Below are 13,379 nucleotides of genomic sequence, written 5' to 3'. Positions count from 1 at the left end.
GTTTTCACATCCAGGATATCCATGCATTTGCAATCCGGAGCCTGGCAGAATTGACTGCCTGCTCCATTGAACTGTTTCACAAGACAGCAGCATTGGTCCTCCATGGCCAGAGGCAGAACGTGACAGCCATAGAAAGGAGCCAGACTCTTTCCCAGTAAGTGTAATGTTGTGTAACCGTAGCTGTTCACATTAGAGGTTTGTTTATTTGGGGCACAATTTTTCCCTTCTTATGGCACTGTTGTAAATCTCCATTGTAAATTTGGGGTTTTTAATTAACTGACTTGTGCTCTGAAAGCCATTTCTTAACAGATTGCAGTTCTTTTTTGTTTTTTTTAGTCTTTTGAGATAGGGTTACACTGTGAAGTTCAGGTTGGCCCTGAGCTCACTTTGTAGGCCAGGGTGGTCTTGAACCGACAGCAGTCTTCCTGCCTCATCCTACTGAGTGCTGGGTTTACAGATGTGCGACACCATGCCCTGCCAGTTTGTTACTCTTCATAGGAGTAGAATTTGCCCTAAGTGAACACAGAAAATAGTTTTAAGAATCTCATTTCTTAGTAATAATTACTAGCTTACTGAATGGTAATTATTTGCCAAGGATCATGCTAAATAATTTTTGTGTGTTATTTCTAATTTTACAAACCCCAACTGTGATTAGTGCATATTTAAAAGATAGGAAACAGACTCAGAAAAGTTAAGTGGTCTGCTCAGAATTTAGAGACAGGTATAAGTCACACACACATTCTTTTTTCTAATAGTATTGCTGATTTTGAGCAAAAATATTCAAAACCCGTAGAATTTAAATAATCACAAGAGAGACAAAAACCCCAGTAGTTTCTAATTAGACCTCCTGATTTAAGAGACCTTTCCTTGGAAAAAGAGTGTCTGGTGCGCTAGAGTTGGGAGGAGCCATCGATGCCCTACAGCTCCTCGCTGGCCACCCACGATGGGCACAGTGTGTTTGTTGTGTTTAACACTTCAAGGCCGAGAGACGCACCCAGAGGAGCCATGGCCTGCACTTGGGATGCTCTCCCAGGCCACCTCATTTCCTTACTGAATTTGGGTCTTCATTCACATGCCACTCCTCCAAGTGCTGTGAAATAGCACCTCCCAGCGTCATTTAGTCCTCTATTTTCTAAGCTCGTGTCACCAGCTGGCACCCACACGCATTTATAGATAAATATGTGTGTTTGTATGTGTATATGTATGTGTGCTTGTGTGTGTGTGTGTGTGTGTGTGTGTATCGTACTTGTACACAGCGCCCCCCTTAGTGTTTAAGTTACACTTCATGAAGAAAGACATTGCTTGTTTATATATTTCCAGTGCTCAGCACAGTGCCTGGCACATAAAGGATTTCCCTTAAGTGTTTACTGAGTGAATGAATAAATGAATACATATTTATTTTAACTATGTTTCCAAGCAGAATGTTGGGCTTTTTAAGTACTGTGTCCTTAAAATGCATTTTAAGTGTATCCTTTCATTTAGCTTGAAAGGATAATACTTTCCACAGGATTTTGTAGGAAAATGTTTTATTAATATTGCTCGCGATACATAATAATCACATTTCTTTGATAAAGTGTCTTTTTCTTTTCTTTTTTGGTACTGGAATCGAACTTATGTCCTTGCACTTACCAGGCAAATGCTATGCCACTGAGCTATAGCCCCAGCCTGTCTTGGTCATCTTTGATCCTTCCCACTGCCTGCCCCAGTCCCAAGTTCCCTCCCCATCTCCAGAGTCTACCTCTCTGTTTCCTACCATCTCACCTTCATTTTGCTCTGAAATTATTTAGAAAAAATGTTTTCTTGAGGCTTGAACTTCTTCCTGTGACGTGAAAACCCGCTCAGCTGGATCTCTAAATTCATTAGCTTGCTGATATAAGTATTCATGTTTGAAAGCTTTCTGCTTTTATGTTTGTCACCAGCAGTGATTTGTTTTTTAAGACAGTTGTTAAGTATGGCTTACTTTTTAAAAAGAAAGAGAAAAAGGGAAAAAACACTCCTGACTTTCCTCCCTTCTTTTCCAGGGTGACCGTTGTGTTGTGTAAGGAGTTGTCCTTTCTGTCTAGAGAGTTCACTACCTCCTTGACGACTGTTGGGGTAAGAATAGTGCTTCTTGTGGAACGTGTCTTGTTTTGGCTTTGAACACAGCTTTAGTGATCTGTAACTTACATACCATGGGAGTTACTAGTATCAGGTGTACAGCTCAACACTACTGTATTTAGGGTGTCTACAGACAAGCACATTTTCATCGTCTCCTTCTCATACATTGGCACTCACGCTATTTCCTTCTTCACGTTCCCTTGATCCCAGGAAAAAATGATTTTTTTTTAATTTAATGAAATGGCTGTTCTAGACATTGATATAAACGAGACAACAGAATATATGGTATTTTGTGTCAGGTTTCATTCATTCACTTAGCAATATCGATTTTTTCATTCTTTTTAAAATCAGTTATGCAGGTTTTTACATGTACATAGTATTTCTTTGATCATTAACCTCCTTGTGCACCCCCCTCCCTTTTTGCTAGTTTCACATTAGGACAAGGGTTAATATGATATGCTTTGAGGTTCATTCATGTTTTACCATGTGTTAGTACTCTATTTTGTTGCTGAATAGTCCTCCATTTTATAGCTGTGTGCCACACTTTCATGTATCTGTCCTTCAGTTGATAGACATTTAGACTGTCTCTCCTTTCTAACTAAAATGAATAATGGTGTGAACATGCACATACAGTGGCATCTTGGTTCTTGAGTGCTAATGTTTGCAAACTGGTTCACAAACAGAAGCATTTGGCAAAATTTTGGTTTTATTTGCAAACTCTGCACTGGGTGACAGACAGGACTGTGGCCGCCTTTCCCACACAAACACGAATGTGGCCATTCTTTCCAAAATCATAGAACAAATTAAGTTCATCCACTAAGGTACCACTGTATGAGTTTTTGTGTAAAAACCCATTTTTCTTGTGTAGCTTGTTAAGAGTGAGTTTTCTGGGGGCATATAGGTAGTATACTTCTTCTAGTTACTGCCAAATTGCTTTCCTAAGTGGCTGCTTGATTTTACATTTTCACAAGCAGTGTATGAGGGTTCCAGTTCTCCACACTCTCATTAATATGTTTTGTTATCTGTGTTTTTAATTTTAGCCATTTTATCATATAAAAAGTGGTACATCATTGTGGCTTTGATTTGTGTTCTCTTGTGGCTAGTACCACTGAATGCATTTTCGTCTACTTGTTGGCCATCTGTGTAACATGGGAAGAATGTCTGTTCAAGTCCTTCGCCCTTTTTTTTTTTTTTCGTTTTAGAGTTAAAGTGTCACTGTGATGGCCCAGGCTGGCCCTGAATTCCTGGGTTCAAACTGCTATTGTCTCAGCCACCCAAGTAATGAACTACTGGCACATGCCACCGTAGCCAGGCAGCCCGTTGTAGGAGTCTATCAGTAAATTGTAGGAATTCTTTATCTTTTCTGGATGAAAGCTTCTTGTCAGATACAATGGCATCCTGGAACTTGTAATTCTTTCCACTCTGGGTGCAGAATTTGTTCCACGATTCTGGTTGAACCTGCACACGTAGTGCATGTATGTGTAGAATTAAGTTCATGAGCCAAGGTGCCTGATACACACGTAATTTCTTCTAGCCATGGCTAGTTTCACTTTTTTGATGTGTGCTTTGCACAAATACTTTAAAATCTTGACAAAATTCAGCTTACCAGTTTTCTCTTTTATACTTGTGTTTGATACTGTATCTAACAAATTATTGCCTAACTATGATCATAGTGATTTAGTTCTGTGTTTTAAGAGTTTTATAGCTCTTATATCTGCCATCCATTTGGTGTTAAGTTTTGTCTATGATGAGATGTGGAGGGATCCGTCTTTATTTCAATTTGCTTATCCCAGCACCTTTTATTAAAAAGACTCTTCTTTCTTCTGTTGAATTGTTTTAGTCCCTTTTTCAAAAATGAGGTGACCATTATTTCATGGTTTATTTTTGACTTCTCGTTTATATTCTGTTGACACATATTCAAGTACTCTTATAAAAGTACCATCTTGTATTAACTACTCTAGCTTTGTAGTAAGTTTTGAATCGCAAAATGTGAGTTCTGCATCTTTATTCTTTTCCTTTTTAAAAAGGAATTTGACCATTTTCATATGAATTTTAGAATCAGTTTATCTCTGTTTAACTGATTTTTATGACACTTTTTTTATTCTCTGTTTTTGTGAAGTGTGCAGTGTGCTTCCTTGTAAGACCTTTAATGAGAATGCAGATCTTAATAAAATAAACATACCATATTTTGACCACGGTTTTTAAAAGTAGCTTAGACAGTGGTGACATTCATATTCTATAGTTGCCAGTGAATGAGAGAGCTGTAATTTTTTTTTTTCCCCAGTACCGGGGATTGAACAAGAGAGCTGTAATTAAAGCTAAGATTTTTAAAAATTGTAATTATAAACATGTACCAAAGATATGTGAGTTATGAAAGATGATTGAAAAGTCAGTAATGAATTAGGATACATCAAAGGCATTATAACAAGCAAATGAAAATAACTGTATGGTAAATGTATTAGTGTAAGTGTGGGGCCAGAATTACTGTGGTGTCCTAAATTTTTTTTGAGATCATTGTCCAAATTGAATGTTTTAAAGTTGAGTTTAGATTATTCCTGTATGTGATAATCCTGTAAGGCATCTATTTTCCTCTTAATATTTTCTTTAAAAGAACTGGATTTCTTGAAATTTATCTTATGAGGCAGAATCTTTTAATGTGTCCCACAAAGGTACGTTAAGCTGGTGAATCAAGTATAAGGTGCTGACACATGTGAGGATTAAATGTGCACTGTGTCTTTGCATGAAGTGAGGCTTTTCCAGATAACCTGTCATAAAAACTATTGAGATTTTTTTTGAACATTTGTTTCATATCTGTATGTTTTGTTTTAAAGTTTTTAGACAGTTTGTGGTGAGACACACCTCTTTTACCCTCTTTTCCAAAATTAAGATATTTTTAAAAAGTCAGTGAGAAACCGTAAGGCAGTATACTCTCAGTTTGATTGACACAGAAAGGTCTAAAAGAAATTCATATTCCAAAGGAGACATTTTGCTTTCTCAGTCAACATCCTATGCATGTATTTATATGTGTTTCACAATGTGATTATATTCTACCAATTATTTTTTAAAATGCTCTTGTTGACACAACATTGTTCTCTTTATTCTAGGTCAAAGAAAAGACAGATTCCCTCAACCCATTAATCACTGCAGTATTTCTAGAGGTTAGTAGCAATTGTTTTTAAGTCTTTGACCCTTTTAGTTAACTCTTAAATCTTTAATTTTTGGCTCCTCACCTCCCAGGAGAGTAGTTTAGCCATGCTGGTACAGATATGACCAAAATAGTGTATATTTGATGTATATTGTCTAGTGTATGTCTGATGTATATTGTTAATTTCAAGGCATGAAGTAGAAGCTGTGGGGTAAAGTGAAATGGAGCACTAGGCCAGTGATGGCGAACCGTTTAGTGTTTCAGTGATATAAATAGCCACTGCGGCATGTGTGCCTTAGGTTTGCCACCACTGCCACCCTAGGCTGTCATTAGTTAGTCTGTATCCCTTGACAGCTTAGTGGACACTTCTCAGTAATGAAGATATCAGCCAGTAAGCCTGAAGGGGTGAAAATTACAGAGCCAAGCACTGCTTCCTAAAGGGATAAGGTTTATATAGAAAGGTGTTGGGAAACAAAACATTTTTTGTCATTTCCTTGCCAAATGTCTTACTTTTTGTGATACTCTCTTGCCCTTGAGATTACACATTTTGTCAAAAATATATATGTGTATACATAATCCTTCTTATTCTTTTAGATTTAAGGAATGGAGTAAGCCCCTGGGGAAGATTTCATGATGGGTTATGTTACTTGCCTATGTGGTGGTTTCTGAATTCTGTGATTTAATAACTTTGTCTTGTAAATGAATGGTGTGGACAGCATAGACTTCAATGATATGTTTAAAACATACTTATGTTAGTCTAGGGAGATAAGATATATTTGATTAGGTTTTAAATATAAGTTGAAAAAAGTTTCAACTACCAGACTGTTGCTTCTCTGATTTCATATTGTTTGCATATTACCAGTAGAGGGCCAGGTGTGGTGACACATGCCTGTAATCCCAGCACTCAGCAGGCTGAGGCATGAGGAACACCATGAGTCTGAGGCCAATCTGGACTACATAGTGAGTTTAAGGCCAGCCTAACTGTATAGTGAGACCATGTCACAAGAAAGAAAACAAAACACAAAATTAAATTACCATTAAGGAAATGCATTTAATTCCGTAACTACACAGCTTTCTTTGAGTAGTCAGGGGGACTTTTTTGATCATTTAAATCATTTTTTTTAAAATATGAGTTGGTGATTTAGCAGGTGGCAATTGGTAGACTTGAAAGAACTTTGCAAACAAAAGACCCAGTCCTGTTCTGGGCTCTTCCCCTAATTGCTGTATTGTTCTAGGTCAGGAATTTTCTCTTGCTGGTAATCTTACTTTCAACTGCAAATTAAGAGACTTAGTTATATGATCTCTGGAGTTTCTTTTGGCTGTAATATTAGTTGTCAAACACCACACCAAATTTTAAATAGCAGTACTAGCCACTGATAAATCCAGAAAAGATAATTTCACTTGATATGAGTTTCCTGTTAATCTAGTTGATTATTTGTGCTCACAGATTTGAAACGTTCTTGCCCTTGAGATTATACATTTTTGTCTTAATGAACTGTTGTTATCCTCGAAGGCGAGACATTGTTGGATGTAAATGAGGTATGGCAAACGCTGGGCATAATGAGCCTGTAACACTTCTCATAAATACATCTGTTGCACCTGATGGAAGTATGTCTATACTGTTTCACCTTTGAAAGCAGTGCTACTTGTTGATGTTTGTAAGCAGCTTTCTTGTGTTCACTGATTGCATTGAGCTCATGGAAGAAGAGCTGCTATAATGAGCTGGAAATCCTATGAGCGTAGGACTCATAGTTTTCTGAAGCCTTTTTCAGTAATTGGTTACAATGCTGTGACAGAAACTACCCACTAAATTAAGGAATAAATAAGTTTTGAATGCCAGATTTGAGCAGGATGCCAAGGAACAGCTACCATTTCTGAAGGGCTAGTTGGAAAAAAGTGCTGACAGATGCTGTTATGTTATTTTAAGAGCCTACACCCTTCTTTTCCCTATGGTAGAGTGTACTCATGCAATGCGAAGCAGAAACACCGAAACAACACCCTGGACTTGGAGGCAAATTTATTTATGTTGACAGGCACTGATCAAGATCCTTCCCAGGATATCAGACCCTGATCTCTGATGGTCTAGGGCTTTTATAGGATGCACAAGCAGGAGGTACAAGGGTGAGACAGAAAGCCTGGAAGTTCTTCCGATGAGCTAGCAGGGTGCGATCATCAGCTGCAAGGGTGGATTAATGGTCATCAGTTCGTGAAGCTTGGTACAGCGGTACGGTCAGGCATCCTGCATGTTCGGTTATCTATCTCTGGTTATCTGCAAAGCCATGAAACAGTTACAGTGCTAGGCAGTTTCAAAGGAATAAAATTTTAAAAGGAACAGCTTCTCTTGTACAGTCTTTCTCTTTCATTGCATTAGTCAGGTCTATGTTTCTACTTGGCAAGATACAGATTTAGTTAGATTTTAAATATTAATCAGTTTTTTTGTTGCCTTCTATTGTATTTTCTTTCTATGGGATTGTGATTTTTTTCTTATTTTTTCACTCCTGGCAGGCATCAAATAGTGCTTCCTATATCCAAGATGCCTTTCAGCTTCTCTTACCTGTGTTGGAGCTATCTCTCATTGAGAACAGGACTGAATCACCTACACATGAACTGCAAGTCCAGAAGCCTTTGGCACAGCAATGAAGAGCAGAAGGTTTTCACCTGGGATTTATGGGAGTCAAGCAGTGGCCACATAAAAAGCCAGGCAGGAGAACAAGTGGAAAGTACAAATCTATTTCTTCACGTGGCTGAAGTATTCAGGCCCTAATATTACCCTTCCCAGTTGTTATAATTAATGAATTATTCAAAAATAAATATTTGTAGAAAGTTCAAGAATAATAGCTTTATACAAAGGCTAGTGGGATACTCAGGCAAACATATTTGTCTTTGATATATTGCAAAACACTAATAATTTTGTCATGGATATAATTTACAGCTAATGAATAAAACTGGTTTTTAAGCAAGTGAAAAACAACCTAATTTGGCATTGTAGAATTCACAACATGTTGGATTTATTAATGTCTTATACTTGCTTCTTTCTAGAATAAAGGCTATGGATTTAAGGAAACTGAGCATATATAACTCTGAAATGATTACCCTTTATTGTGTAAAGTTTTGGAAATACTTAGGAAATTTAGTCCTGTCTTTAATTCTCAGAAGATGTTTGGCATTAAGGAGAACTTTCTAGAGTATTATACTCACAGCCACATGACCTACAGCAAAGTGCCCTTTGGCTTCAAATAATTCTCCCACCCCTGAAAAACAAGCTTCAGGTTGTAGCTAGCTCCTACTCAGCTGGATTCAAGGCCAGTAAGTTGAATTTAGAGAAGCAGTTTTGTGTTTGCAGATAATCCAAGTCTATTTGGGTTGTTTTTCATTACCGTGTTTTGCAAAGTCTATATGCAGGATAAATTTTTAAATAATGAACTCCAGCAGAATTCTGAAGCCCTTTTATTAATGGGCTTTTGAGGATTATTGAAGTCAGTCATACACACATAGAAATGATGTTCATTTTAACAAAATTTAACCTCTGAAATACATTTTTTTCTTATTCCTTTTTGTTTTAATGTATTATTTAGTATGCTTTTAAATACCACTTTTGTCCTCTTACGCTGTTTTGTTCGGTTCAAACACTAAAAGCTATTTTGGTATCTACTGTTTTTTAAAGAAGTTTTCCAATTTTGTGGCTTTTAGTGATTGAGGTAACTTTTGTGAGCTCTACCCCTCATCTTCTAAATTCCTTAAAACTGTACCCACTGAAGTGTGATATTTCACAAATATCAGAGATTAAAATATGTTATTGTACTTTAATGTTTTGCATTTTTATGAAAGGCTTAACAATGAAGCTTTGAGAAATGAAGTTCTAAGAAGAACCAGCCTCTTAGTTAATATGTCACCAAGCCCTCTGGTGAGTTTGTAGCAGGAGTTTTGAAAACTCTCCCCTTGGTGTGATTTCCACTCACATCCCAGTGCACGTCACTGGCAGTCCCCTCGCTTCTCTGTGTTTTACTTCAGACTCCATCCTTGTTCATTGCCGGATTATCTGACCAAATCCCAGAGTTCCTCCATGTCTGTTTCTTTCCCTAGACAGTTCATCAGGAAACTTTTAAAAAGGAATCCAACTGTACTCTCAACACACTTTGCTTTGATGCCAAATCTCAGCACGCCTACTGTGATCCCTGCAACCTAGTAAATCAGTGTTGCTCTTTCCCACTATTTAAGTTTCTAACTGGCCTTCCTTGGTAAATGGAGGGACACTATCATCTGTTTCTGCTGGTCAACCCCATATTTGTCTTTTTCTGTTCACACTGGCCATTGCTATACCTTTAAACTAGTTCTAAAGTGAAAGTCATTTTCCTAACTGACTATGAATTCAGCAATGTGATTGATTCTTTTAAAAGCACATTTGTAAATTGGAATAAACATGGTTTGTCACAGAGCTTCTACCAGCTAATCTTACTGAATCTGTTTCAATCTGAATCATTCATACAATAATGCAGCTGTTTGTGTCAGAATTGAAGGACTCGAGTGTTTAAACCACTGGATCTTTCTTACCTCTCCCACTTGTCGCTGAGGGTAATTCTAACAGCAAGGACCAGATTGTTTGTTGAAACAGAAGTTTCAAATAATAAGGTAATATTCTTATGAATGTATCACATTTAGTAAATCAACAAGCACTTAGTACCTTTCTTCTGTACTTACCTTGCTCACCATTGTGTTTCCAGCTTCTGCCATAATGTATAGCACATGATAGGAAATATTTGATGACTGGCTGAAAGGAAGAGGAAAGAAGAAAAAGAAAGGTAGCAGAGAGAAAGGAAAGAAGTAAAGGAGTAAATGAAAAAGGAGAAGTTATGGTGCAGTGCTTTGCTACCAGCAGAGTGTGCTGCTGTAAGGTCTTCTGGAGTGCATGTGATTGCTTCTCTTGGCTTCACAGAAAATGTCTTCCTGAAGTCACATAGCTGGTGTCAGGGTCAGCTTTCATGGTTCCTAATTTGCTCCTGTTCATTTCATGAAAATCACCCATGGGTTCTGCATATTTGTGGAGAGGCTACAACGTCCCAGGCACTGGAGGAACAGAATACAGAAGCTGAGGCTTCTGTCCAGCCTAGAAGAGTATACACTGGTGCCTCTGGCTGAATGTTCTGTGTAGCAGCCGGAGCACACTGTGAGGAAGGCTGGGGATGCAGCCTATGTTGCAGTAAGCTGTGGCTGAGGACAGGGATTGTCCTGAATCTGGCTATGATTGTCGTTGGGTCAGCATAGCAATTGTTTGCAGATGCATCTGTCAGTACTCTCAAATTGCTGCTTCTGTTTGACAATCTGTATTGTAAGGGACCAATTTCTGCTGTATATAGAACTAGAGAGTCATCTACTCATCAACCATCAGTAGCTAAAAGTGGAACTGATATGTATGAAGCAGTTTGAATGCTAAATTTGCTCTTCAGTGTCATCTGCACAGCTGCTCTGGGAGGCAGGGCAGTGCAACCCCAGTTTATAGCAAAGGCAGGTTTGTAGTGAAGGTCAGCCTCTCACTTTGTACCCCTGTGACCATGAGCAAGTGACATACTCTCTTCAATTCAATTGGGTTATCTGTAGATTCAGTCTCAGGACACTTGTATCATATTCACAGATTAAATAATCTGTGAAGTGTGTAGAGTCCTACTTGCCCATAACGATGTGAGCAGCTAATGTTTACCGAGCACTGTTCTGTTCTGAACATGTATCACAGGATTAATTATATGTATTTAATCCTCACAAGAAAGGTACTATTAACTGAGAGATGCTGTTACTGTGCCCCCTCACAAGTGGAGAAACTGAGGCACTGAGAAGAGCTGTTAACTAACTTTTCCAAATTGACACACTCACAAGTGGTAGGGCCAGTACTAAGATCCAGATAGCTTGGTACCACAGGTCCTGCTTTTAATCATTACACTTCACTGCTACCATAAGCTATTGGTAAAGGAACTTCAATATTAGCCTTTTTATGATGATATTTATGAGACATTCAGAAGGCTAAGGGATGTTTTCAAGTTCTGCTTCTGTAGCATGAGTCTCAGTTATGTAGGTCCCAGACTCACGCTTGCTGCACTTTATTCCCCTGAGGGGAAAGGCTTAGAGGCGCTGTCTAGTGATCATATCTGTATGGAAGCATCTGGCTGGATTATTGAGAGCCTCTAGACTCGGCATAGAAATGATGGTGTGGTGACAAGTCATGTTTGCCACAGCAGGGCAAAGACCTCAGCAGAGAAGGAGCATCTGGATCAATTAGTGATCAGAAAGGAAAAAGGAGGACATGAGTGTGCGTGGCAGCTCTGAGATAGTCCCAAACTGGAGGTGACACAGATGTCCTCGCTGAATGAATGGCTGAACCATCTGTGACTCACCACAGACTGCTGTCATCACTGAAAACGGGCAAACTATGGATACATGCAAGAACTTGGGTGAGTTTTGAAGGAATTACATCGGGTAAGAAAAAAGCTCATCCCAAAAGATTACCTACTGTGTAATTGATGTGTGTAACAATAACTGGAAATACTGTAAAGATGGCAAACAGATTAATAGTTGTCAGGGGTTAGGGATGGAGGTAAACATGGCTGTAGAGGGGCAGCTGGAGAGGTCCCCACAGTGATGAGGCTCTTGACTGATAGTGGACACATGGAACTATACATACAATAAAGCAAGTAGGACTAAGTGCAGGCATGCAGACACCCCAAAATTGAGCATGAGGAAAACAACCCTGGACATTGGTGGGTTGTCTTAAAATCAGTATCCTGAGTGGGAAGCTATGCTTTAGTTTTACAAGATGTCGCCGGTCAGCGGGGAAAAATTGGTGAAAGGTGCAGAAGACTTCTGTTTTGAGTAACCAGCAGGGAATGTACAGTGGAGAACTTTGGGCCAAGGAAACCTACTTCTTGGAAGGATTTAACAAAGACCATTGGTCCTGTCCTCTGTTTGAATGTCCCTCTCACAGGCACTAGGAAGCAGAAATGGTGGCACGTAGGCTACTCTGCCTCTCTCAGTAACAGGTACTTTGGCAGCAGAAGGGGCGTGAGAGGGGCATCTTTACAGCAGTCTTATAGAGCCAAAAGTACTCTTACCTCAGGTCTGAGAGGGCTTCGGTCCATCATTCTTCATTGAGATGCTCCGAATCAGTGGGAGAGGTGCTGGCAGAATTGCCCTGTCCTGTGTTAGTGTGAGATATGCTCTGCAAATTAAATGGAAACCATGTATAAACGAGGTATGACAGCCACCCAGGACAGCTGGGATCTAATTTTGGCTTGGCCTTTGGCTCAGCTTCTACTTCACAGGATTTATATGGGGGATACTTTCAAACTTTGTCAATCTCTCTCTCTCTCTCTCTCTCTCTCTCTCTCTCTCTATATATATATATATATATATATATATATATATATATGTAAAACTTTTTAATGCAGCACTAAGAATTAAACCCAGAGCTTTTATTTTTATATCCCCAGCCCTTTTAAAAATATTTTGAAAAAACTTTTGAGACAGGGTCTCACTAAATTGCCCAGATTTAACTCAAATTTGTGAAGCGCTGGCTTTAGCCTCCCGGAATGCTGGATTACAGGCATGCACCCTTGGCCTATGTCATGATAATAGCTGTCTTGGTTACTTTTCTTTCATTGCTGAAACAAAATACTTGACACCCAAAATGAAGGGAAGGTTTATTTTGCTTATAGTTTTTGGAGGGTTCAGCCCATACTTGGCTGTCTCCAAGGCAGGGTGGCGTGACTAAGAGGCAGTTCATGGCAAATGCAAGCAATAAGACCAAAAAAGGGCGAAAGGGGAATAGCAGGTCTGCTTCTCTCCCCCATATTGTATGCTGGCTCCCCGCCTCTGGGCGGGTGCAGCACTCACACTGCCAATCCCACAGCTAGACAACAATCCAATCACAAACGCTAGATTCATCCACCTCCATGGCTTCATGAGGCTTTGTGGGGACAGCCAAACACAGATCATAACAATAGCCAGAATAATTGAGTAGTTACTATATATAAGATCACTGTGCTAAATACATTATCTTGCTCATCTTTATAGCAATCTTACAGAGCCAGAAGTACTCTTACCTCAGTGAACAGGCGAGGACACTCATGATCTGCACAGGTTAAGGTACTAC

At 39.0% G+C, this 13,379-nt stretch overlaps 1 protein-coding gene and 1 long non-coding RNA gene across 4 annotated transcripts in view; one reads left to right on the top strand and one right to left on the bottom strand.

Moving 5' to 3' along the window:
* The window catches only part of Fam114a2 (family with sequence similarity 114 member A2), a 37,159-nt gene extending 27,482 nt beyond the window's left edge, over positions 1-9,677 (top strand). For all 3 annotated transcript variants that reach the window (XM_013156164.3, XM_003473302.5, XM_013156163.3), the window contains exons 11-14: positions 15-154; positions 2,022-2,094; positions 5,202-5,255; positions 7,748-9,677. In XM_013156164.3, the coding sequence (XP_013011618.1) occupies positions 15-154; positions 2,022-2,094; positions 5,202-5,255; positions 7,748-7,882 (402 nt within the window). In that variant the 3' untranslated portion in view covers positions 7,883-9,677. The remainder of the gene's footprint in view (positions 1-14; positions 155-2,021; positions 2,095-5,201; positions 5,256-7,747) is intronic.
* Positions 7,243-12,492, bottom strand: LOC106028409 (uncharacterized). Its single transcript, XR_001202022.2, has 3 exons — positions 12,340-12,492; positions 9,941-10,010; positions 7,243-7,511 (listed from the first exon to the last, which is right to left on the bottom strand). It is a non-coding gene; the product is annotated as an uncharacterized LOC106028409 (long non-coding RNA).
* Positions 12,493-13,379: the final 887 nt, after the last annotated feature.

Source organism: Cavia porcellus, unplaced genomic scaffold, assembly GCF_034190915.1.
Source record: "Cavia porcellus strain 051 isolate PalLab524CR breed Dunkin Hartley unplaced genomic scaffold, mCavPor4.1 scaffold_19, whole genome shotgun sequence".
NCBI classification, from domain to species: Eukaryota; Metazoa; Chordata; class Mammalia; order Rodentia; family Caviidae; genus Cavia; species Cavia porcellus.
Note: the sequence above shows the minus strand (reverse complement) of the source record. Positions and strands in the feature narration are given on the sequence as shown.